The sequence below is a fragment of the Lissotriton vulgaris genome, chromosome 5, assembly GCF_964263255.1.
Source record: "Lissotriton vulgaris chromosome 5, aLisVul1.2, whole genome shotgun sequence".
Taxonomy (NCBI): domain Eukaryota; kingdom Metazoa; phylum Chordata; class Amphibia; order Caudata; family Salamandridae; genus Lissotriton; species Lissotriton vulgaris.
The window spans coordinates 445,305,283-445,329,888 of NC_141693.1; the positions used below are offsets into that span (position 1 = coordinate 445,305,283).

The 24,606-nt window shown below is 41.4% G+C and overlaps 1 protein-coding gene across 1 annotated transcript in view; it reads right to left on the reverse strand.

Annotated features, from left to right (window-relative positions):
• LOC147711059 (protein Wnt-4) overlaps nt 1–24,606 on the reverse strand; it is a 243,834-nt gene that overhangs the window by 79,104 nt on the left and 140,124 nt on the right. Inside the window, exon 3 of the mRNA XM_086921882.1 lies at nt 5,369–5,500. Coding sequence (XP_086778008.1) covers nt 5,369–5,500 — 132 coding nt within the window. The remainder of the gene's footprint in view (nt 1–5,368; nt 5,501–24,606) is intronic.

The window sequence follows — 24,606 nt, forward strand, 5'->3', positions numbered from 1 at the left end:
CCGCACTCGGGCCGGAAATTCCGGACCGGAGGCGGAGCTTCCGACTTGGAGGCAGAGCTTGCGGCCCGGAGGCGGAACTTCTGGCCCAGAGGTGGAGATTTTCAGCCATGGCTAAATGCCCACCACTGAGTCGGAAGCTCCGCCTCCAAACCGCAAGCACCGCCTCTGGGCCAGAAGCTCTACCTCCGGGCCGCAAGCTCCGCCTCCAAGCCAGAAGCTCCGCCTCCAGGCCAGAATTTCTGGTCCGAGTGCGGATGTAAAGCTAGTAGTCGTAAATCCATTTTGTGAATACCAAAAGTAGTAAGTGCATTCTGTGAATACCATAAGTAGTAAGTGCATTCTGTGAATACCAAAAGTAGTAAGTTTAGGATTTTGTCTTAAGTTAATTCTGTGAATCGGGCCCTTAGAGCTTGTGCCCATTGTACAAGTATATTTTCCTTTATAAATTCTCCTTTCCAATTTTTAGAAGTTATTTAGGGTTTTTATATTATATTTATATATTTTATATTGAGAGACCTTACTTGGAAACTGTAATTGACAATCCTTTGCTCTTTTGCACACGATTATGAATCGCTAATTGCACTGTCTCCTGTGGGAAGGTTTTCGCACTGATTTACCTTGTACTCCCTCTGTGGAAATGTTGTTTTAAAAGCTGCTATGAGGCTGATGTGGATGCATTTTTCTTCATAAAATCAAAGACGTGTCTGCACAGATTTTACTATAAGAACACAACAGGATTATTACTATTTCATATACATTTTTTTTTTGAAATTGGATGAAGTATTGTATATTTAATGTATATGTTTTATTCTCACTGTGTTTTTTGTTTGTGCACACTTTGATGGTTAATGAAAACCAAATACAGTATTATTATTATATGACTTCAAACATAGGAGCGTCGGATATGGAGAAAAGGTTATTTTCTCACTTAACAGAAGTACAGTTAAAGGGGGTAGAAAAGAATGGTGGAGACAGCTGCACATAGTGTATTATGGTGTAGGGTGCTACATCAGAATTGGAATGCAATATGTGTTTTTCACGAGTAACAAACAAGCTCTCTAAGTAGTTGTTAAAACAATACACCAACTGATTTTCAATTTAGGTTAATTTGTAATCATCATTCTTCATTAATCACATATGTTCATTGTAGCCCTTCTATTACTAGCCTTTAATGATTTGCTTGGTATTTCCCAATTATCTAACACCAGTTGGCTTGAGAGGCTAAAACTCTTAAAGGTAGTACCGTTATATCAAATAACGGTAAAGTAGAAAATTAAAAAAGAAAAAAACAAAACAAACTATTCTTAAAAGGGCTATCAAACTAAAAATGTTACATTACATCTCAAAGCCTAGCTGACATCATCAAACATAGCGTTCACTCAAACTCTGCCCCGATGATGATCCCTTAAACTATCCGAGTGATGAAAGGTCCTCGACACACAAAAAGAAGTTTTCAAACATGAATTTTAAAATAGAGTTCAATGCACTCCTTACAATGAACCTACTAAAGATGCTGCTCTCTGCAGTTTCTAATCCTTGTATGTGGTCTACTGCTGATCTTAACTATGATCACACTTTGAAGGTTTTATTTGCAATCTTTAGCACCGTGTGTTCACACTTCACTGAGCACAAATAGTTCATATGTTGATTTGCTCTATGTCCGACTACACCTTATACTTTAACTACAGGTTAATACATTTCCCTGTGGTTATTTCTTTCTACATGGCTGTAATTGACGGTTATTGTTTCTCATTTAATGTACATTGTGACATATTAAGTATTTCACAATGATTACTTTTTATCTTTGGTTAAATAATATTAGGTTGATCAGTTGCTTTAGATATCATCAACCAAATCAACATGAATGCTTACTGTTGTAGATTTTTAGAAACAAAGTACTTGGAGAAGAGACTTTTTTTCTCTACACTTGACAGCCCCACTCTTGAGAATGTCATGGGCTAACTCACATGAGCAGACCCCCATGCCAGTTCCTTCGGCAACAGTTCTCCTGTCAAGCTTGCCCACAGTCCACTACCCTCTGCTGCCTACCTGCTGCCCTCTGTTTGTGCCTCCTGTGCTCGTTTCATACACTGTTTTGCCTTTTCTGCTATTTTTATGCCCTCTGTTTTGCCTTTTTCTGCTTGCTTTTCTGCCCTTTGTTTTGCCTTTCCTGCTCGTTTTTCTGCTCTGTTTTGCCTTTTCTGCTAATTTTTCTGCCCCCTGTTTTGCCCTCTTCTCCACTGCTTTGCCTTTTCTGCCCTTTGTTTTGCCTTTTCTGCTCGTGTTTCTGCCCTCCGTTTTGCCTTTTCTGCTCGTATTTAGTGTACTCTGTTTTGCTTCCTCTGCTTGTCTCTTGCTCTGTTTTGTTTTTTCTGCCATCTGTTTTGCCTTTTCTGCTTGTTTTTCTGCCCCCTGTTTTGCCCTCTTCTGCTCTGTTTTGCCTTTCCTGCTCATTTTGTATGTCCTCTGTTTTACCTTTTCTTCTATTTTTATGCCCTCTGTTTTGCCTTTTTCTGCTTGCTTTTGTGCCCTTTGTTTTGCCTTTCCTGCTCGTTTTTCTGCTCTCTGTTTTGCCTTTTCTGCTATTTTTTCTGCCCCCTGTTTTGCCCTCTTCTCCACTGCTTTGCCTTTTCTGCGCATTTTTCTGCCCTTTGTTTTGCCTTTTCTGCTTGTGTTTCTGCCTTCCGTTTAGCCTTTTCTGCGTGTATTTACTGTAGTATATTTTGCCTCCTCTGCTTGTCTCTTGCTCTGTTTTCTTTATTCTGCCATCTGTTTTGCCTTTTCTGCTTGTTTTTCCGCCCCCTGTTTTGCCCTCTTCTGCTCTGTTTTGCCTTTCCGGCTCATTTTGTATGTCCTCTGTTTTACCTTTTCTTCTATTTTTCTGTCCTCTGTATTGCCTTTTTGCTCGTATTTACTGCCTTCTGTTTTGCCTTTTCTGCTTGTTTGCTGCACCTCTATTTGGCCCTCTTCTGCTCTGTTCTGCTCGTTTTTCTGCCCCATACTTAGCATTTTCTGTTCATTTTTGGGGCCCCTGTTTTGCATTTTCTGCTAGTTTTCTGCCCTCTGTTTTGCCTTTTTGCCTGTTTCTTCCCTCTTCCTGCCGTTTTCCTCCTCCCGCCATTTCCCTCCTCCTGCACCTCAGTGCACCATCCACTGGATCTACTTAATGGAAGCTGCAGATCAACCCAATTGAGCAGGTCCTTGTGCCAGTTCCCTCTGCAACAGTTCTCCTGTCCAGCTTGCCCACACTTCGCTACCCTCTGCTGCCTGTTCACCTACTTCTCTCGGTTTGTGCCTCCTCTGCTAGTTTCTTGCTCCGTTTTGCCTTTTCAAACCTCTGTTTTGCCTTTTCTGCTTGTTTTTCCACCCCCAGTTTTGCCCTCTTCTGCTATGTTTTACCTTTCCTGCTTGTTTTTCTGTCCTCTGGTTTGCCTTTTCTGCTTCTTTATTTTTTAGCTCTGTATTTCTGCCTTTTTCTGTTTGTTTCTTCCCTCTTCCTTCCATTTCCCCAAGACCTGGCTTTTCAACTGAGACCTCGCACCCCAGTGCCCTAATACCCTCAGGGGTGACAGTCTAGCGCTCTACAAATGCGGATTGGTTGACTGATTGATTGATCATATTATGTAAAATGCAGATCCTGTGCAAAACACACTCACTGCCTCTCATGGTGAAGGGTCCACATCAGTAGTACATAATGTAAAGTAATGCCCCTGTAATATTGAATGCATGGGGTTTGTTCAAGATATCTGGTGCTCTGAAAAGATTTTTCGAAGCACATCCGTGAACCTACTTATATAAAGAGTTTTATATAGCACTGGAAAGACCCAGGGTATCAGAGCGCTTACAGACATGATCGAAACAGTGTTAAAGAAACATTAATTGCAGAAATCACAGACTTGTTAATCGTTGGGTTCTGGAGAGGAGCAAGCCTACATGCTCTAGGCTGACACACCACAACCTAGACAAGTTTGAAAAAGGCATTTTAATAATGCTCAATTACATTAAATATTCAACATGCAAGATTGTTGAACACCTAATTAGATTTGATAATGCCTAATTTATTGATTTAAAAATACAATGTCCATGATCTTGTTACTTTGGGACATCTTGCTAGGCCTTACTACATGCTACGCTCTCTGGAAGATTCTGCTCACCTCAAGGTGCTGCACTCGAGGCATTACATATAAAGTCCTTGCTTTGACAGTCAGAAATGTGGGCCTGTCTGTAGGACTGCTTCTATGTTTGGAGGACATCTCCAACGGTCATGGGATTCAGAAAGAATCCCTGGAGTACTCATGGTAATATATGCCAGTCGCGGAATTCCAGAATTGCTTACATGTGTACAATATTTGCCTGCAGAATTTCAAAGTGGAAAAAATGCATGTTTTAATTTTATTCACTTTTTCATACTTAACTGTATTTTGTTTCTTCGCCTATAAAAAATGTACTCCTTAGGTAAACTCTTTCTCTTACACCCACATTTATTATGAGGGGCGCCTCTATCCCTGCTCCTAAAAGGAGTAGTCTTGTATCTGTTTTTTATTAGGGCAATACTTGCAAGAGGTACGAGAATACCCATAAACCTAATACTTTGTGGATTGTAATCTACATTTGCAGGTAGACAGAGCTCTAGTGTGGCCTTACAATAGTCCCCAAAAATCCAGTGTGGCCTTACAATAGTCCCCAAAAATCCTCTAACTGGGTTTGGTTTCCTAAAATCAAAATATGCTTCACCACGCTTACAACAAAAAAACAAGTAGTGAAAAGAAATGCAACGGAATAACAGTTTCTTACAAAGGAATTAACACTATGGCATGTCAAGTCAAACAAAGTATCTTAAACTGCAAACAAAAAAAGGGAAAATAATTATAAAATGACCACAAAGAAAGTGAAATTGAAGGCTGCTAAAAATTCTGATACACTATGCATTTTTTAGATACATCGTTCTATCTATTTTAACCTAGCACATAAAGTACTTTCTTGTTGGTAATAACCATGTATGGGACCCACAGATATTTTGTAGCTCCATATCAATCAACAGGGAGATGTTTACCTCAAGAATTCGAGCGACGTCATAGACTGCCTCTGCCTTGCTTTCATTGTCCCTGGTGTCACTTTGACCCCCTGCTTGAAAACATCTTCCTTATTAACAGCAGCCTATTTACAAGCCTCTATATTTCTAACACCATACTTAAAAATTACCTTTCCTGATGCCCCTTTTCATTCAGATATTTACCTCATGACCAGACAGTACCGATTGTTCAAGTGCAGTATAGGAAATGCCGGTCCAAAGTCTGCAATGTGGCTCTCCTATAAGCCTTATTCACTTTCCAAATACTGCTGTGTTTAAGTCTACAGTTGTACTTACCCTGTGGACTAACGCCATGAACTGTCCTGTCACATCCACACTTGTCCAGCTCGCCACTGCTGCAGGCACGAGTCACAGCAAAGGCGACACCAGCTGAGGAGATGGCGTACACAAAACCAGCCTCTCGGGTGCCTGAAATGACAGAAAAATTGGGTTTGTTTCATTCGCTATCTCTATGGTTTGTTACTCATATTTCTATATACCCAGGTTGTTGGCACATGCTTTCCATTAGGGAGCCACTACTCTGTGTTGAATCATGAAACAAAGCTTATGTTATTACAGTAAAGAAAATCCACAAGAAATGCGGAATACAGACAGCCTCCATTCTGGGGTTTAAGGGCAAGATGTACTAACATTATGAACAGCTATTTCCTAATTGTGATTATCTCCTAATCGCAATTAGGAATCGCTATTCGTAATGCAAGTAACTTTTTTTTTTAAATTAGCAATGCTTAGTGGATCACAAATCTCATGAACATTAACAAGGTAGGTTCAAACTGTAGGAAGGTACCCCTATACTGATTGACAGGGAGGGGTGATAGACAAGAAAAGAAGTCAAGACCCTGTAGTTCACCTTATGAGTTTCAGTAGAAAGATCTCTCGGTTATAGTGGAGAGAGCTACCAATTGCGAAAAAGAACTATGAATACTTTACAAATATCACAATAACAACTCATTTCTCGGTATTGTCAAGTGTCACAAATTACTAAGCATCATAATCAAACATTATATAAAAAAGAATACATTTTATTCGAATACATTTCCTCCCATTGGGTTACACTCTACATAGCAAAACACAGTGTTTCTATATCACATCATCATCATAATAAAAAAAACATTAAAATTCGTTTAAAACAGTCGACGCGGCGTTTCGGTGTACAATAATCTTTTCTACCTTCTTCTGGACAAAAACATTATTGGTGCAAGATCTTATGGAAATCTTGTGGGAATATGATTCATCAATTTCATAATTCCAACAGACGGTCCTTATTTTCGTAACCCTTTCGTGCGGATCCTATTGGCATAATGCTGCAGGTTTATAAAATAATCCTGTACGTTGGAACCACCGTTTAAATGCAAATCAATTTGTAGGAATATAGGGCGCTCTTGTTTCAATGGAGGTACCCTTATTTGTTGCTTTCAATTCAATTCTTATTCGGCGCTTGATTATGGATATTTCATGTTTCCACGTATCCTGATAGTATATATGCGGCCTCCCTGTTCCAATGTACGTCTCGGGTCAGTGTTCACTCGTAAAAATGAGGATAAAGGAAGTAGATGGTTTTTAAAACTGGAACTGCACATTAAACTAATAGAAACACAATGCTACATCATAATAGCTACAGATTTCAGAAAGATAATACTATTTGGGCAATTCCTACAGTTATCAATGAAATGTATGAGCATGGGAGGTTTTTAGAAAAATGCTGATAATCTGAAAGTAAAATTGATAGAGAATATCCTAATAGTTTAATCAGACATGCATTCAAAAGGGCAAAATATTACAGTTGCGAAAGCATGTTTGAGAAAAAAGGAGATAGGGTGAGCAGCAAGCAAATTGTGCATGTGTGACCAATTACTCTAGTATTAGTAATACATTGAAGAATCTGATAAATAGAAATTGGTCAACTTTTAAATGTAGCTGGACAAGAGAGGTTAGAATGTTCCCTCATTTGCTTTCAAAAGGAAATAAAAATTTAAGGAGTGGTTTAGTTCATACATATAGGCAGATGGGTGGCTGCAGCTAGAGGAGTATCTGTAGTGGACACTTATTAACAACGTCCCTTGTGGTACCTGCAGTATTTATGATATGTTGATAAAGGAAGAGAAGGTGGAGTGTTTAGGTTTTAGACCTCATATTAGTTTATAGAGAACTGCCAGACTGACAATGTGGTATACTTGCTTCTATGTCCTTGTCATAAACCCTATGTGAGTGAAAAAAGAAGATGGAGGATTAGGGTTAATGAGCATAAATCAGCTATCCATGTCATCAACTAAGTTTTCTGTTGATTAACTAAGTAACCAGAGACCTCTGAACGATTTGCTAAATTGGATAGTATAAATGGGTCAAAAATGGGTTGAGATATGGGTTGAGATATATATCGCTGACAACATTTAGGCTCTAACTGCCACGAAATGTTGAACAAAGGCCTGTTCAAGAGTAAGTGACCTTTTGCTAGATGGGCCATCTCTTTTTCTCTCTCTCTCGCGTCACAGGATCGGGGCACATGCCATGGTGCCAAACATAAAACACTCGGGTGGGGAAGTGCGGGCTTAATAGGGAAGGGCTTACTGCAAAGGTGGAAAGTTAATCACTGATAGGAAGGTGGTACGAGGCAGGAGGATATGGAAAAGGGAATGCACAAGGAGCATGAAAAGAGGAACAAAGCAATCTTGGAAAGCAGACTTGGGGAAAATGCAAGATCGAATATTGATATAACATATTCTTGCCTAATATCAAAATAATTAATTAATTAATGCATTTGGAAAATCTCATGTATTGTGAATGTTGAAGCAGCCAACAGTAAATTCGGGGGAACTGACTCTTGGTTACAATGGTGCTGGAAAACATTTATGACTGGAGGTGCTGCCCAGGGGAATTCGTGTGCCAACATTATAGAGCTTCTCAAACTTCTGGTTTTACTGAACGCAGTGCAGCATATGAGTAAATATATTTATATGGGGAGCATGCATTTGTGAGAGGGCAGGAGGTGGTTGAGATGGTAATCCGAGACATTTGCTGTGAAGATGTAGGACAGTAATGCATTAAGATACAATATTCGTAAGCATATGGATAAATTGTGTCAAGTTTAATTCAAGAAAGCAGTTATTTAAAAAATAAATATTAGTAAATCACTGTGGTTTCAGCCATGCATGCCCAAAAATGTGAAATAAATGTGCATTGGTTTGTTTTCTAATTCTACTTTATAAATTGTCTGCCATACACGTGGCACTATCAAAAAGCCTAAATGTGGTTCATTTTTATATATTAGTAAACTTTATAAAGAAGCGGTTTTTCACACGGGTGCCTTTCATGCGCCTCATTCTTTAATCCACCCTAGGACCCTGTCACGAGTGAAACATTTATTAGAAAGTGCCATCTTTTGAAGCCATATAATATAAACATAGATATACATAACAAGAGAATGTGCAGTGGTCTGTTTAGTTATTATCTGGGCACTCCTTAATTATCATTGATATTTCATTGCATTTGAACAAACAACTAATGCTGCAGTGTTTTCCATGATACTTCTGAACTGCCTTCAGATCCAAGGTTGCTGAAGCACCCCCGCACCCCTAGTTCCATCACTTTTTCTATGGTTAATATTCCACAGGCATATTCTTGAACAAAACCCACTAGATCCAATCTAAACTCCATAAGACCAAGCTGCTACTCTCTTGCATAGTACAGTACTTATACACTTCGACCAAGGTCACACCCAGGGGTGTAACAATATTTGCTGCTATGCCATGCACAAAATGGCGTTGGTTACGGTATTCTGCACAATAGGTTATCATTTGCAAACATTTATGACTAAAAAGAGGCTAATCCCAACTTGATAAATAAGCCATGTTTAACTCTCATTCCATTAAAGGGAGAACTTCTAATGGGTTGCAATTTCAACTACATTCAGTTCCTAACTTTGCATTCTGACAGTCGTGCAAGGAAACACAAATAATTGGTTTTCAATAACTCACTCCATCACACCAATACCTCTACAAGGAACTACTGGTGTCAGGAGTCTACCACAAGCACCACATATCAAACCAAATAAGGCACGCAACTTAACATTCATGCAATATGCTATTCATAGACCCTTGGTTTGGTCTTCCAAAAACAGGCTCTTTGCGCCTTTAAAAGTTGTTGCTCTTTCTGTAGCAAGATTAATATTAAACGAGCAGATAAAGTTTTGTGTTACACCAATACTTAAAAAATTACACTGGTTTTCTTACTTTATTTAAAGTGTTGATTTGGGTGCCATTTTTTGGTCTCGCCTACTTACAGCTTTACCTGACTGTTGGTAAAAACACATACTATATCAGTATTATTTCACAGTGAGCTTTATAACCATCCTTTGTTATTATTCAATGGCTTTCTTGGCTGTCTCATTTCCCTGCTCTAGATATGATGGCTTCCCTCCCTATTTTTACGTTTTTCTGCGTCAAAGTGGTTTGATTGTGAAATTTTTTAACATTCTATGTTTTCAGAGCTTGCATTGTAGTGCATGGTGCAATATATTTGCTCCTTTTCTTTATCTCTTAAAGCTTCATCCGCTTTTCCCCTGCCCTACTCTCTTTTTACACGAGACGCAATCAGGCTTTAGACCCGGCTTTAGCACTGAAACAGCACTAATTGAGGTGGCAGAGTCAGTGAGGTGCTCAATGGATTCAGGAGACTCTGCAATGCTGGTGCTCCTGGATCTATCGGCCGCTTTTGATACGGTTGACCACACGATACTGCTGTCGCGACTGGCAGAGATAGGCATCCAGGACCAGGCCCTGGAGTGGTTACAATCATATCTGACCCAGAGATCACAGAAGGTGGCGCTGGGAGCTGTTTCTTCAACACCTAAAGCCCTCACCTGCGGCGTTCCACAGGGTTCGGCTCTTAGCCCACTTTTATTCAACATTTACCTGGCCCCGCTCTTCACGCTGATCCCCAACTGGGGGATTAAGGCAATATCATATGCCGACGACACCCAATTGGTGTTCCCATATTCAGAAGTGTCGGAGGCATATTTTTTGAGCTTCAAGGGCTGTCTCCAAGACGTGGCCAGCTGGATGAACACAAATAAACTAAAACTGAACGCTAATAAGACGGAAGTGATCTTTTTTGGCAAAGGCCCCCCCCCCCCCCCCTTCCATCTGAATATTGGTGGCCGACAGAGATGGGTCAAGCCCCCTCGCCTAGCCACTCGGCAAAAAATTTAGGGGTACGATGGGATGATAATCTGTCCTTTGCATCTCACATCCAGCAAGTATCGGACTGCTGTTTGAGTAAGCTGAGAAATATTCGTAAGTTCCTACGACTTCTACCAGCAAGCTGCCGAAAAACCGTAATCCATGCCACAGTGACATCTAGGCTGGACTACGCCAATGGCTTATATCTGGGCTTACCAAAGTACCTTATACAGCAATTGCAACTGGTCCAAAACGCGGCTGCGAGACTATTAATGCGGATCCCCTTTAAGCATTCAGTCTCTCCGCATCTTCTCTCCCTTCATTGGCTGCCAGTAGCAAGCAGAATAAAGTTCAAGGCACTTACACTGGCCTTTAGATCTCTGTACGGCAACTGTCCTAACTATTTGAAAGCACGACTGCCAAGGTACACTCAAGCTCGCTCCCTTAGATCCAACAATTGTGTTCAGATTGTAGTTCCTAGAGCAAAAAGAGTTCGGCTGGGAGGACGAACTTTTTCGGCCAATGTGGCGACACTTTGGAACTCCCTGCCCCCAGCTCTCCAACAGGCTCCCTCCGAATTATGTTTTAGGCGTTTGCTGAAAAACTGGCTATTTGCCCAACCGCGCTAGACGTTGCCACTTCTAGTCCACATGATCAAAACCTACCTTGTTCATCTAGCGCCGGGACACCTCCTCGCGAGGTAGCTGTTCGCGCTTTACAAAATCCTGTATTATTATTATTATTATTAAATACAATTAAGATCCCCTCAGTGACTGCTTTCCGTCCCCATTCCTCACACTCTCTGAGTACTCCAGGCATCTGTATTGGTCGGTGCTCATCTTAAAATGTTTTTGAACATTCCAAAATTGCTGCCCAAGCGTGCACATGAGTACATGTGCAGAGGCCATCTTGGAAAGTTTTTTCATATACTTTAAGAAAAATTATCCCAAGATAACCCGCCCCGTGGAGGTGCATTCAGGCAATCTTGATGTTTCACAAAGTAAAAGAGAGTCATAGGATGTTTATTGCCAGATGCCTGCATGTACATGTTGTGACCATCTCTCAATGTTTTTTTCATTTTCCTTAAGAAAAATTATTCCATTATGGTTACTGCTCATGTGAGCTCACAAATAATGGGCATCTGCAAAAAAAACAAGCATTGCCTAAGTCAGTATATATTACGGGTGAGACATCTTGGCTGTGCCAAAGCTTGTTCATACAGCATCATTTGCTAGAGTGCATGCATGGTTTCCTTTTTTGATTTCAGGAGGCAGAGTAATGCTTAACTCTAGCATTAGTTTTATCTTTGTTTTTAATGCCCTCAAGTGTGGCTAGTTCATTTGCAATCAGTATTCCAGAGTTATTGTCTTGGTTTACTGGTGGTTTTATTTAAACTTTAGGGATTTTGCTTTGACCAATGGAAATGACTGGCCCTAAACTAATGGCAAATCAATCTTGGAGTCACTTTTTTTCATTTCTTCACTTATCTCAGCTCTTGTGATGAAACTAGACTACAAGACGCATACGCTTCAAAACAGATGAAAAGTCACCTACCAAACATCACCAGGGATCGAATGCATATCCAGAATACCTAGTGTAATTATTGCCCTATAGTTTTGGACACATCTGAATAGTCCCTTTGATCCCTGAAACAGTATGATCCGTCAATAAAGTCCTTTGTTTCTTAATGTTTATCAATGACAGTACAGTGAAGTAGTGTGGCTCACTGGTTAGAGGCGGCAGACCCAAGAGCAGAGGACGGCCCGGGACCAGGGTTCGATTCCCGACGCGGCAGGTTTCTGGACCAGGGTCAGCGGACTCGATAATTCTCTCGCCTCGGTGCCCACTCTGATCAGCGATCACACTTGGCAACTCTGGGCATAAGCTTGCCTCATCTGCACTAACGGCCCCACCAGACCGCCGGGGATGCCTGGTCTCACCCTGGAGATACCCATTAAGGGACCATCTCTCAGGGAAGCCAGGAAGGGTTTCGCAGCGGTCGAAGCGCGGAGATACTCCTCCGGGAGTCGATCCTAGCGCTATATAAACTTGCAAATAATTCATAGACATGAGGCACCAAGGTAGATCTAACTTCACTGTATTCATATTTCCTCTCATATTTATCTCCGTCCCATAATACCATCCACTGTTGTATAAAGCATACTAAGCCAACGTTCCTGGTTAGTCTTAATGGACACTATTATCAGAAGCCAGCTTTCAAGATCTCTCTCATTCACTTTCTATCTCACTTTTTCTCTCCATCTCTCTCACTCTTTCTCTCTCTCAGTGAATTAGCACACTTGTTAGGGATATTTTCATCTCTAAAAAGAGCAGCATTTAGAAAAAAGTATATGGTTGCCTCCGGTCTGACAAATTTTGAACTTGCATCCATAGTAACTACTGCTCTTGGCTGCCTAGTAAACAAACACCTCATTACACACCAGGGAGTGATCAATATAGAATCTCTGCAGTTACCTCTAGGCACAAAATGGCCTTCTTTTGCCTTAATTTAATACTATTGAATTCAAATAATTCCAAATTTAATAAAGGTAGCTCTTTAGCCTTGTTTGCTTCTTCTTCCTTGTATGTAAAACACTGCTTAGAAAATGTGCCAAGGTAAAAAGTTAGTCCGACTTGGAAGATGACTGCCTAGAAGATACAAGCTTCCCAGAAGTTGAGAATGCTTCTTTTTCTTATCTTAGGAATCTGTAGCTCCTTTCTATTCACCAAATTCCAGGACATAAAAGCCTAGTAATATATTGTTTCCTCACCTTGCTTTTCATAACTGCAACTGCACCGAATGTGATGCTCTCTTCCCCACTTTCCAAAGAATTTACTTATTAAGAATGGCGTCACTCTGAATATTGTGATTAATATTTAGTCTTTTATGGGGTTATTATATCTTTACAAGCTTCTGCAGAGTTGTGGTATTACAGAGAAGTAGGCAGTATTTGTTATCCAGCTTGACTACTCCTTCTAAAACTGTCCATTCCTCCATATTTTATGTCAGGATCCTCTTAGAATCTCATGTTCTTATAGTTTACCTTATTTACCACTCTTCAACCTCAACATTTCTAAATCTCTTCTTTATAAAGGAAGGATGCACAGGGAAAGTTTTAATTTCATCTTTGCCTACTAATATCTTCAGTTATATTGTATTCATGTTTAGAACAAAGCATTCCAGATGTTTCAGACAGAAGACGGGTTTGAATTCCACCTCTTTATCCAAACATTGTAGTCCTACCTCCACATTCGCCTTTTCAACTGCTGTACTTTAGACTACTTCAAAGGATTTTCTCAGCTATTTGTTCCCAATATGTAGCAGCTCATTCCCTAAAGAACATCCACCTCTTACAAGAAAACTACTTGAGAATATGCTTTATGAGCTGTGTCTCACAATGCTCCATTATCTTTTTAAATATTAACAGAGCGCCAATTGTTGTTCCATTGCCTGTTCAAACTAGATGGTACGACTGAGCCAAGATAAATATGGGAAGGGTGTTGGACCGAATCAAATGTTCTTACAAACAAAACTGGCAACATTTCTTAAGAAAAAAACTTCACCTGGGTTACTTTAAGGAACCCATCACGAGAGTTCTCGATTTAGGTCTATTTGCACACCATGCATATTCATCCCAACATGACTCCTAAGCAACTATCAAATATTGTGAATGATTCTATATAATTTCTCCAAAAAGTAAAATAGTACTTATCAGTTCATGCACAGGTCTTTCACAATGTCTGACTTTTGCAGTGCTACAGAGGATTTCCAAGTTGTTTGACTGGATCACATGCATAGTGCTGATGATCTGAGGTTGAGGTGTAAGGAAATGACAATGATTATATGGTTTTCAGAAAGTTGTGAGAGTTTAGGGTGGCTGGGACTGTCATTATATGTAGGTTGAAATTCCCAAGAAATATTCTGTGACTAGATTCTGGACCCTTGGAAGTTATCATGTCTGTACATTGTTTGGTAAGCATAGCATCATTTCCTAGAGAATGACAGATTAGGTTAGTATTGGGACTTATTTGCACTGAGTTCTTTAACTAATAGCACAAATACTGCATGCTTTGGTTTGTCTGTTAAGGTATGAAGTCCAGGGTTTGTTGTAAGAGGTGTGTGTGAGCTTTCCACATTATACCTGCAGTTGAGAGGTAGGGAGGGCAAGATCGTGGATCTTTTGAAGAATGTGGGTACTGTTAGTGTTGTTTGGTTATGTTGATTGAATTGCTTCTTTTTACAGTTTTTAGGTACAACATTTTGTGGGCTAAGATGGACATTTAAGCTTGTATTGTTCTGCAGTGTGAGGTATGATAATGACCTTATGAATCTATTAACCCACTGGACTGGAAACATGTTGCAAAATATGCTGAGAATGCATTGCACCTCCCTCATTTGGTGGACGTTTATTTGGTTGTAGGATGCAGAACAGATTTGGGGCAAGTAGTGATGGATTGGCAACTGTTAGCTGCTGAGGTGTTTATTTTGGGTGCAGTTCAGGAGGGAAGTTAGAACTGAGTACGGTGGTACAGAGAAGTAAGACCAGTTGATGTACTTTGATGTAAATATGCGTCAGAATGATGTATTGTTACAAGATGCTAAGATGATTTACTATACAGTAGATCACTGTGGCTTGCATGACATAATTTTGATAGGCGGAGGCAGCTGTAAAATTATTTGTATGTCACTATATCATGAGCCACAATATCCCTATTGCATCGCCTAACACTACATTGTCTGCATAAGTATATATTTACTATTCTTAACTCCTCAGCTCCTTATCTTGAAAGTATAAGTTTACTATCCTTCACTCTACATCTACTTACTTTGAAAGTATATATTTACTATTCTTCACTAAACATTACCTCGACAAGTAAGATTTGCCATGAAGGAAGGGGGGATTACATGCTAGCAGTGCACATTATTCCCCCTATCCTTTCACAATTTGATCCAGGCTTAATTTATGGCAATCACCGGCGATTTGTACCCACAGTGTAATCCTGTTATGGGCGCAAACGAGAGTCATCAGCTGTGATCACCAGCCTCATCATAATCAGGGCCTTTGCATTTGCAAAGTCACGACAACTCAGTTTTTGAATGCAAAGTCATATTCCATAATTCACAAAAGTGCATTAAAATTCATATTAGGCATTAGGCATTAGGAATTGCAATAAAAGTATTGGAATCCCTTGCGAATGGAAAAGGGGAAGCCAGCGGGAGTCCTCACCAGCTGTGATTTGCAAAGAAATGCACACATGCTGCTTGGTAATTGATTTTTGGCTGCAAGCATGGAATGGTTATTGCCTGTGGGTAGAAGGTGTTCACTATGTGTACAGTGTACGTATCCAACATTTGAAATCCTACATTGTGTTTGTGCAGGTTGGTGGCATCGGGAGGAGCTCTCTTGGGGCCCACGCACCACTGAATGCACTCCTTGATGTTGCATTCATAATATGCCACGGTTTGTGACATTTAGACCCTTTAAGGAACAGGTGTGGCACTGTCAATACATTGTGAATTCTAATGCTGGGAATGGGGTCTACTGCCAGCAAGTCTTTATTCCAGCATTCACAACCCTTCACAAAACAGTTACTATGTAAACACAATCTTCAATCCAATTCAAAAGGCAGGCGGTTTGCAACTTTGTTCAAAAGATTTTTTGTTGTGCAAGGGCTTTTAGCATCCTTTGCACAGCAAAGGGAGATGCTGGTCACAGTGAAAAACAAACATTGTGCCGCATTCCTTGCACAGCAAAGGGAGATGATGGTCACAGTGCAAAACAAAAATTGTGCAGCATTCCTTGCACAGCAAAGGGAGATGCTGGTCACAGTGCAAAACACAAATTGTGCAGCATCCCTACACAGCAAAGGGAGATGCTGGTCACAGTGCAAAACACAAATTGTGCAGCATTCCTACACAGCAAAGGGAGATGCTGGTCACAGTGCAAAACAAACATTGTGCAGCATTCCTTGCACAGCAAAGGTAGATGTTGGTCACAGTGCAAAACAAAAATTGTGCAGCATTCCTTGCACAGCAAAGGGAGATGCTGGTCACAGTGCAAAACAAAAGTTGTGCAAGATTCATTGCACAGCAAAGGGAGATGCTGGTCACAGTGCAAAACAAAAAAAGGCAACCCCGTGTGAGCCGCTGGTTGGAAAAGTGCATGCAGGGCATTCCAAAATATTTGCAGAAGAGAACGTGGGATTGTATTTACATATTGCCCAATTCAGCTCTGCCTACGTTCTGAGCTGTTCACCTGGTATGTCGGGTTTGGAAATTCATCTCAAAATAAGATTTCTCTTACAGAACTGTACACTGCCGAAGGGATTCCTCTGCGGTGCTATATATGCACAGAGAAGGCCCAGTCTGCCTGTCAGTCATTCATACCCTGTTTACATGAGATGGGTTAACCAAGCTTGTGTCATACAGTCAACCAAAAAATACAGCACACCACTCCGAGAGAGAACGTCCATTAATGCCGATAGTGTCTGTTTACTCGTGGGGCTTTGTGCGGTTTCTGAATGAGAGCTGCATGTTTATTTTTAAAGCCAGTTGGGGTTGTACAGTCCCACATTTGTTCCAAGCAAGGAAAATCCTCCATGTTCATCCCACCATCAGTGAGCTCATTATCAGGCGCGGAAAGGAGGCGCATTGAGTGAGGGTTTCTCGCGCTGGGGCCGTGCAAAACCCCTGCTAACCACAGGCCATCAAACCAACCAATGGTACAACAGGTCTGGTTGGCAAGAGGGGATGGCTTTGTTTACAGTCTAGTAAAAACCATGTCCTCCATTGTGCTCCTTATGAAAATGATGACTGGTTTCCAAGGATATCAGAAAAAGCTATGGGCCTGGTGGAAACGTACACAGGCTTCCAACACCGCAGGCATATCTGTGTTTCTTATTTAAGTCTGGCCTAAAGACAGCTTTATCTGACTCTGTGTTAAGCCATGGAAAGAGGGGCATTAAGGACAGGCAAGAATGCACTTATACAGGCAGTAGGCTGAGATGGCCTTGGGTAGCCCCACAGGTCATGTACAACTGTACAGTCAGCAAGCAACAATGCATACTAGTAAGTAGCGGGGTAAACCAAACAGCAGGCATGCTGCAGGTCGAAAGGAACTCATGCTATATTACAGGTATGATACAGAAGGGACTGCTTCTATTTGGTAGAGAATAGGCACAGGCAGTACCAAGTGAGGTAAATCTGGTGCATGCATTGAGAAGAAAGAGGTATTGTAGTAAATGCTGGGCTAGAAAAACACTTAACGAATAAATAAAACAGAATAAACCGCCCTAATAAGATACATTGATATTTTTAATTTGGAACACCATATGTGATAAATAGAGGGAATGAGTAACTTTTTCAAATTGAGAGAAAGAGGCTGGAGAAAGCCGTTTTACACTTTTGCAAAACATGTGTTGGCTGTTGTCTTAAATGTCATGAACATGTACAATGTGATGTTAAACAAAACTAAGGTCGCAACTTCTCTGTGGATAAACAGTTGTCGAACTGAACAAAAATTAAAAAGAAAAATGCATTTCATAGTATGAATTTGACATTTTTGAACAATTTCATTACCATTATTCTGATTACATGCGCTAGAAAGTATACATTTTATTTTCTGTTTGTATTTTAATAAATACACTAGGGGTGGCATCTAGTGTCTCACTGAGGAGCACCGGTTAGCACACGACAACTATCTCCTTAGCATACTGCAAGTTTAGTTCAGATACAATAGGATGTTCTGCGGCAGGACTGAATTCAGGCAGAACGTGTAGATGTTTGTGGCATGCAATATACAAATAACATGCTGGGGAGGACAGGGGTATATGGCAAGTCAGAAATGTGTCTGGCAGACAAAGACGTTTCAAAGACTTAAGTGGGGATGTTCTTTGGCAGATTGCAAGGTTTGTATGCTATACTCGCATAACCAGCAATGGCCGGTATGCTGGAGGAGTGGTAGGGGGGGTTGGCGGAAGAAGGGGAAGGGGCCCTAGGGTTCGTGGAGGGATACAAAAATAAAAAACAACTTATCTGCAGCTGTCCCCTCGCGCTCTTCTGCTCCTCTTAACTCCTTCTGGAAGGCACAGGCTCCTAGAATGCCCTGTGGTCAATCCTGAAGCTGGTCTCCCGCATGAGAGCAGCTTCAGGATTGGCCTGAGCTCCCAAGATTTGTGTTCCAGGACAGACTGAGAGTATGTGCCTACTCTGTCCAACCCAGCTGCGGTGCTGGGCTGGAGAGAGCTTTCACTGCGCAAGATGGTATGGCCAGCCAGAGACGGGCCAAACCATCATGCACAGTGATGGGAGTGCACTACTACTCCCCTCAGTGCCTGCCACCACCAGGTCTCGCCACCAAGACTCGGCAGGAAATGAAAAATAAAACAAGCATTGTTAGAAATGGGGGTCTCTACTTGGCAGAGGTAGGTACTTTTTCTCCAAATAGGGACCCTTGCTTCTAGTCAGGGTAAGGAGGATACACACTTTAGATAACCCCTGCTCTTCCCCTTGGTAGCTTGGCACGAGCAGACAGGCTTATCCCAAAGGCAATCTGTAAAGTATGTGTACCAACACTCACAGTAACACAGTGATAACACCACAAATGGACAGTACACCGGTTTAGAAAAATACAGTATCTTTATCTAAACTTAACAAGACCAAAACGACAAAAATCCAACATAAAATTATTAAGAAAAATTACTTTCAAAAGGTTTTAGCAACTGAGTCCACAGAAAACTATGGATGCATGATTTCTTGCAAGTACCTGTTGTTGTAACAAAATTCTCCAAGCCAAATAGCCGCAGCGATGTGAAGCGTCGAAAAACAAAAATGCATTGTTCCTGAGACCTTCGTGGATGCAATGCGACAAATCCTCTGTACACAGAGGTGTGATGCGTTGGGTCCAGTCTGTAGGAGGAAGCGATGCGTCGATTCTGAGACGTCTCCGATCCGCAAGTGATGCATCGGGGAAACCTTGCCGCACAGGGAAAATGCGTGGAAATCTGGGGTGCGTCGGCGAGCGATGCGGCGGTGGCGAGCAGCGCTGCGTTGACGTTTTCAGCCGCGATCCCTTGACGCATCGATTCTTGCCGTGGCGACAGGCACTGCATCGGTTTCAGCAGCGGCACGACGGTGCAGGGAGATTCTTCTCGCACGACGGCGTTGTGTCAGAACAACTGTCACAAGGAGAGTGATGCGCAGATTTTCTTGTTGTTGCGTCGCTTTCTAGCTCTCAGCAGCAGGACCAACCTCCAGAGGCCCCACAGAGTCACAGGCACTCCTGGCACGTCAGAACTTCCAGCAAGAAAGTTCAGGGGAGCTGGGGGTGAAGTCTTTTTGTTCCCGAGACTTCAAAACAGGAGGCAAGCTCTACTCAAGCCCTTGGAGACTTTCCTCAAGCAGGGGACACTGCACACAGCAAAGTCCTTCTCCTTTCCTTGGCAGAAACAGCAACTGCTGGCCAACCCCAGACACACAGCAAGGGCAGTACTTCTTAGTTTCACCAGTTCTTCTCCTTGGCAAAGGTTCCCCTTGATTCCAGAAGGAGTCTAAAGTTCAGGGGTTTTAGGTATAAAATTTATACCCCAAAATGTCTTTGTTCTCTTTTTGCAAGGATCTCTGAGCCCAGTCCAGACCAGTGCTGTCCTCTCTGGTGCAGCTGCCCGGCAGGAGGTGGAGACAGCATTGTGTAAGGCAGACAGGCCCTATTCAGGTTCAAGGGAAATCTCCTCCCACCACTCTAAATGCAGACTGGGCCTATTCATGTGCTAGTGAGAACTCCTCCCCATAATCTGAGTGCAGCCCAGGTCTATTCAGCCCAGCCCTGACTCATTCAAGAAAGGCAGGGCGCATATCAACCCCTTCCCCCCGGTGGCTGTCTGAGAGAATGCACCTCCCCAGCCCCTGTTACTCCAAAACCAGACAGTCAATACACAAACAGACAGAGGCACACAGAATGGTTGAACAAGAAAATGCCTATCGTATTTTTCTGGCGTTTAAGACGACTGGGTGTATAAGACGACCTCCTACTTTTCCTTTTAAAATATAGGGTTTGGGCTATATTCGCTTGCTTATAAAATTAGCCCGGCGTATAAGACGACCCCCAACTTTTGAAATGATTTTCAAGGGTTAAAAAGTCGTCTTATACGCCAGAAAATATGGTACTTCCTAAAAGTGGCATTTTCAAACACACAATTTAAAAACCATCTATGATAAAAAGATGTGTTCTTAAATTCTCAGTTCAGAGAGCCTAAACTTTTTCTATCTTATCCCTATCGAAAGATATGCTTGTAAAATGTTATAAAGCATTACCCATTCTGTTCTATGGGGCAAGATAGTCTTTCAATAGTGAAAAAACTAAATTGGCAGTATTTCACTATCAGGACATGGTGCATATATCAGTACATGTCCTACCTTTCACATACACTGCACCCTGCCCAGGGGGTTAACTTGGGCCTACCATAGGCTTGTGCTATCTGTAAGAAAAGGGAATGTTAGGGCCTGGCAAGTGGGTGCTCCTGCCAAGTCAACATAGCAGTTAGCAAACTGCGCACAGGCACTCCAGTGGCAGCCCTGAGACATCTTTTCAGGGCTACTCATGTGGGTGGCACAATCAGTGCTGAAGGCCCACTAGTAGTATTTGATTTACCAGCCCCGGCACACCCAGTGCCCTTTACCAGGGACTGACCAGTAAATCAAATATGCCAATCAGGGAGAACCAATCAGAATAACAATGTACGCAGGGAGCATATGCACTTTAGCACTGATTAGCAGTGGTAAAATGCCCAGAGTCCTAAAACCAACAAGCCCAGATCTGGGAAAAATAGGAGGAAGAAGCAAAAAGTTTGGGGATAACCCTGCAAAAGGGGCCAAGTCCGTGACAATTGGGGGGGGAGGAACGCCATAGCAGAGGACCACTGCTGTGAATAACGCATAATTTTAGCCTGTACACTCAACCCCCTGGGCATCCTTCCACTGAATAGCAAATATCCATATTCACCTAAGTCAGTGGTATGGTAAAGGATATAAGACTAAGTGAAACCGCTGGGATATGAACCTGTGAGCATGAGATCAAGTATAGAATCGTGGCATAGAAGCATTAGACCACTGAACCAATAGACCTGGCCCAAACAGTAAGTTAAAGAATGCCTGATTGGAAAGAGAGAAGGAAGGTTTTGTGCCAGAATACTGAAGTTGAAAATATTGACATGCAAGAATATTGACTGGTGAATATTGACTATTGCTATATCTTTAAGGCATGGTATGTATAGGTAAGTGTAGATTTACTATTCTTAACTCCATGTCTACTTACCTTGATGATATATTAGTCGTCAAGGTAAGCAGACATGCAGTTAAGAATAATACATCTGTATATAGCTAAATACAGTTACACTGAAGTTGTAGTGGGAGACAAGATTCTGGAGTCAACATTGTGACCGAGCAAAATATTCAGTGACTGATAACAAGCTCGGGAGGTCGGTGACAGGTAGTGAGACTAGGCATTCTGTAGCAGGCAGGAGGCTGGAATTTGTGCTGGCAGGTGTTAAAATGGGATGTCCCGGGCAGTGAGCAAACCATGATGTTTGGCAATGAGCCTTGATATTCCGTGGCTGGCAGCAACTCAGGATGTTCTCTGGATGTCAGTGGGCAGACAAATTAAAATACTTGACAGCAGGAAATAATTTTTTCTGTGAGGCACCAGTTTGAGATATCTGTAGCAGTTAAACCAGATGTTTCACTAAAACATGCTATACCACTCTATCATTATCAACACAACTATGACTGCCACCAATAAGATGGAACAAACTTGTATGCAATTAGGGACATGTGTACAGTAACTAGAGGCCATAAATGTGCTCCCATTCATACCACAGGTCAAATGAAAAATGTCATTAATATAAACCTAGTGTGAATTGAGTAGTACAGCTTTTACTATTTATCTACAGGATACTGAGTGCCGGCTAACATCACACCATAAATTCATAAGAACATGCATACACCGCCTTTGGAAAAAGATGAATATAGATTCTGACAGCTATAAGGCTTGTGAACAGTTCTCACAAATTTGGTAAAGTGAGATTATAGTAAGATCATAATAAATTAAGCAGTGAAAAAACCCTACTTTGTGGAGTGACAGTTCTTCCTTTGGCTATCTATCTATCTATCTATCTATCTATCTATCTATCTATCTATCTATCTATCTATCTATCTATCTATCTATCTATCTATCTATCTATCTATCTATCTATCTATCTATCTATACTACTATTATAAAGAGAAAACAGAAACCTTTTGGCAAGGTAAACTCGGGAACCACAGCGCCAATCCACACACCCAATACATTGTTGTAATCCTCAGGGTGTATAGATGGACATAGGCTGCATAAAATAAAAAAATAAAAATGTAAATTAAAGCCAATCCACACACCCAATATATTGATGTAATCCTCAGGGTGTGTAGATGGACATAGGCTGCATAAAATAAAATAAAAAGCGTAAATTAAAAAATTAAACTTTAAAAACAAAGTAGTCCCCTAAAAGTAGCGCCAGTCGCGACGAAGCGCTGGCCGCGACCTAGCGATGTCCGCAACGTGCGTGATGACGACAGGCGGGGAGGAGCGGTGACGAGCAGCGAGGAGTGGCAGTGAAGTCCGGAGCGCGGGGAAGAGCGGCGGCTCAGGTAAGGCAAAGGCAAAGGGGAGGCGGGAGGCGGGCGAGAGGCGGGAGGCGGTTTGGGCAATGTTGGGGCGGGCGGGGTAAGGCAAAGGCAAAGGTGAGGCGGGAGACGGGAGGCGGGAGGCGGTCTGGGCAATGTCGGGGCGGGCGGGGGACGGGTGGGAGTGCACCCCAGCCCCCTTCTGCCCCGGGCAACGCTGCCGCCATCCGGAAATGCTGCCCCCAGCCCCCTTCTGCCCCAGGCAACGCTGGGGCGGGCTGCTAGTATATATATATATATATATATATATATATATATATATATATATATATATATATATATATATATATATATATATATATAATGCCACCAAATGATTCCAAATGGGAATTATCAGCGTGAATCGTCAAAGCACACCAGCCGCGCACTACAGATACCAGTAGGCTCTGCTGTATCAAGACGTGATAAAAAGTGCCCGAACTGCCTTGCGCTTTGAAAAGAAATATGCCTGTGAAGAAGTGTAATGGTAAACGAAACCCGTCGGCAAGAATATTTCAAGGCTCCATGAATTGATGCAAAGTACTCTGACCACTGTACTGCAGCTTCCTGAATAAAACTAAAGAAATGCCTACCTACGGTGTGGCTCTTCCGTTTGGGGCAACTCTTTACGTTGGATATATATATATATATATATATATATATATATATATATATATATATATATATATATATATATATATACATATATATATATATATATATATATATATACATATATATATATATATATATATATATATATATCTATCTATATATATATATATATATATATATATATATATAATGCCACCAAATGATTCCAAATGCAGCGTGCAGTTGTGAGTTACATGGAAAAAATACTTGCTAGAAGAAGAATCCTTGGAGTGAGACAATTATCTTTTGATGGTATCTATATATATGTTTACATATATATATGTGTGTGCGTGTGTGAATATATATATATATAACCTATAGTAACTAATATTTGTTCGTTTTTAAAGAACCTGCAGAAAAAAAACATTTAGCCAGTTTGAGCGCAGGGACTTATTTCGATCATCAGACTTTGACCCAGAGAAAGAGAAAGGCAGAGAAGGAATAAAGTTGGAAAAAGAGAGATAGGAAAACAGTTAAAAAAAGAGAAAACAGATGAAAAAGAGCCTTAAGAATGAGATTAAGAGCCACAATGTGTAAGGTAGGGAAAATAATAGGCATGAAGTGGAAACAAGACTTGCTAGCCTTGATAGTTAGCAGCACTTTGGCAGATCTTAAGAAAAACTGTGAGTCCAGCATTTTTTTCCCATAAAAACAGCACTCATATTTGGGACTGGAACTTCAGGACTTATTTTTCAACATCATACATTAAACCCAGAGAAAGGAATAAACACGGAGAAAGGACGAGATAGCTAGGAAAACAGTGACATACAGAGAAAGCTGGGGTGAAAATCTGCAAGGGTCAGGTAAAGAGTCAGGAAGTGAAGAGTGGTGGAGGAAAAAGGCATAAGGTGGAATCAAGTCTGAGCAATCATGGTATTCAGCAACCACGGCCTTGGTCAGCACGGCAGCAGGCTCCTAAGAAAAAAGAAAAATCTGCACTTTTTTTCCTTTACAACTTAAGCACTACCCATCACTAATGTTATTTGCAA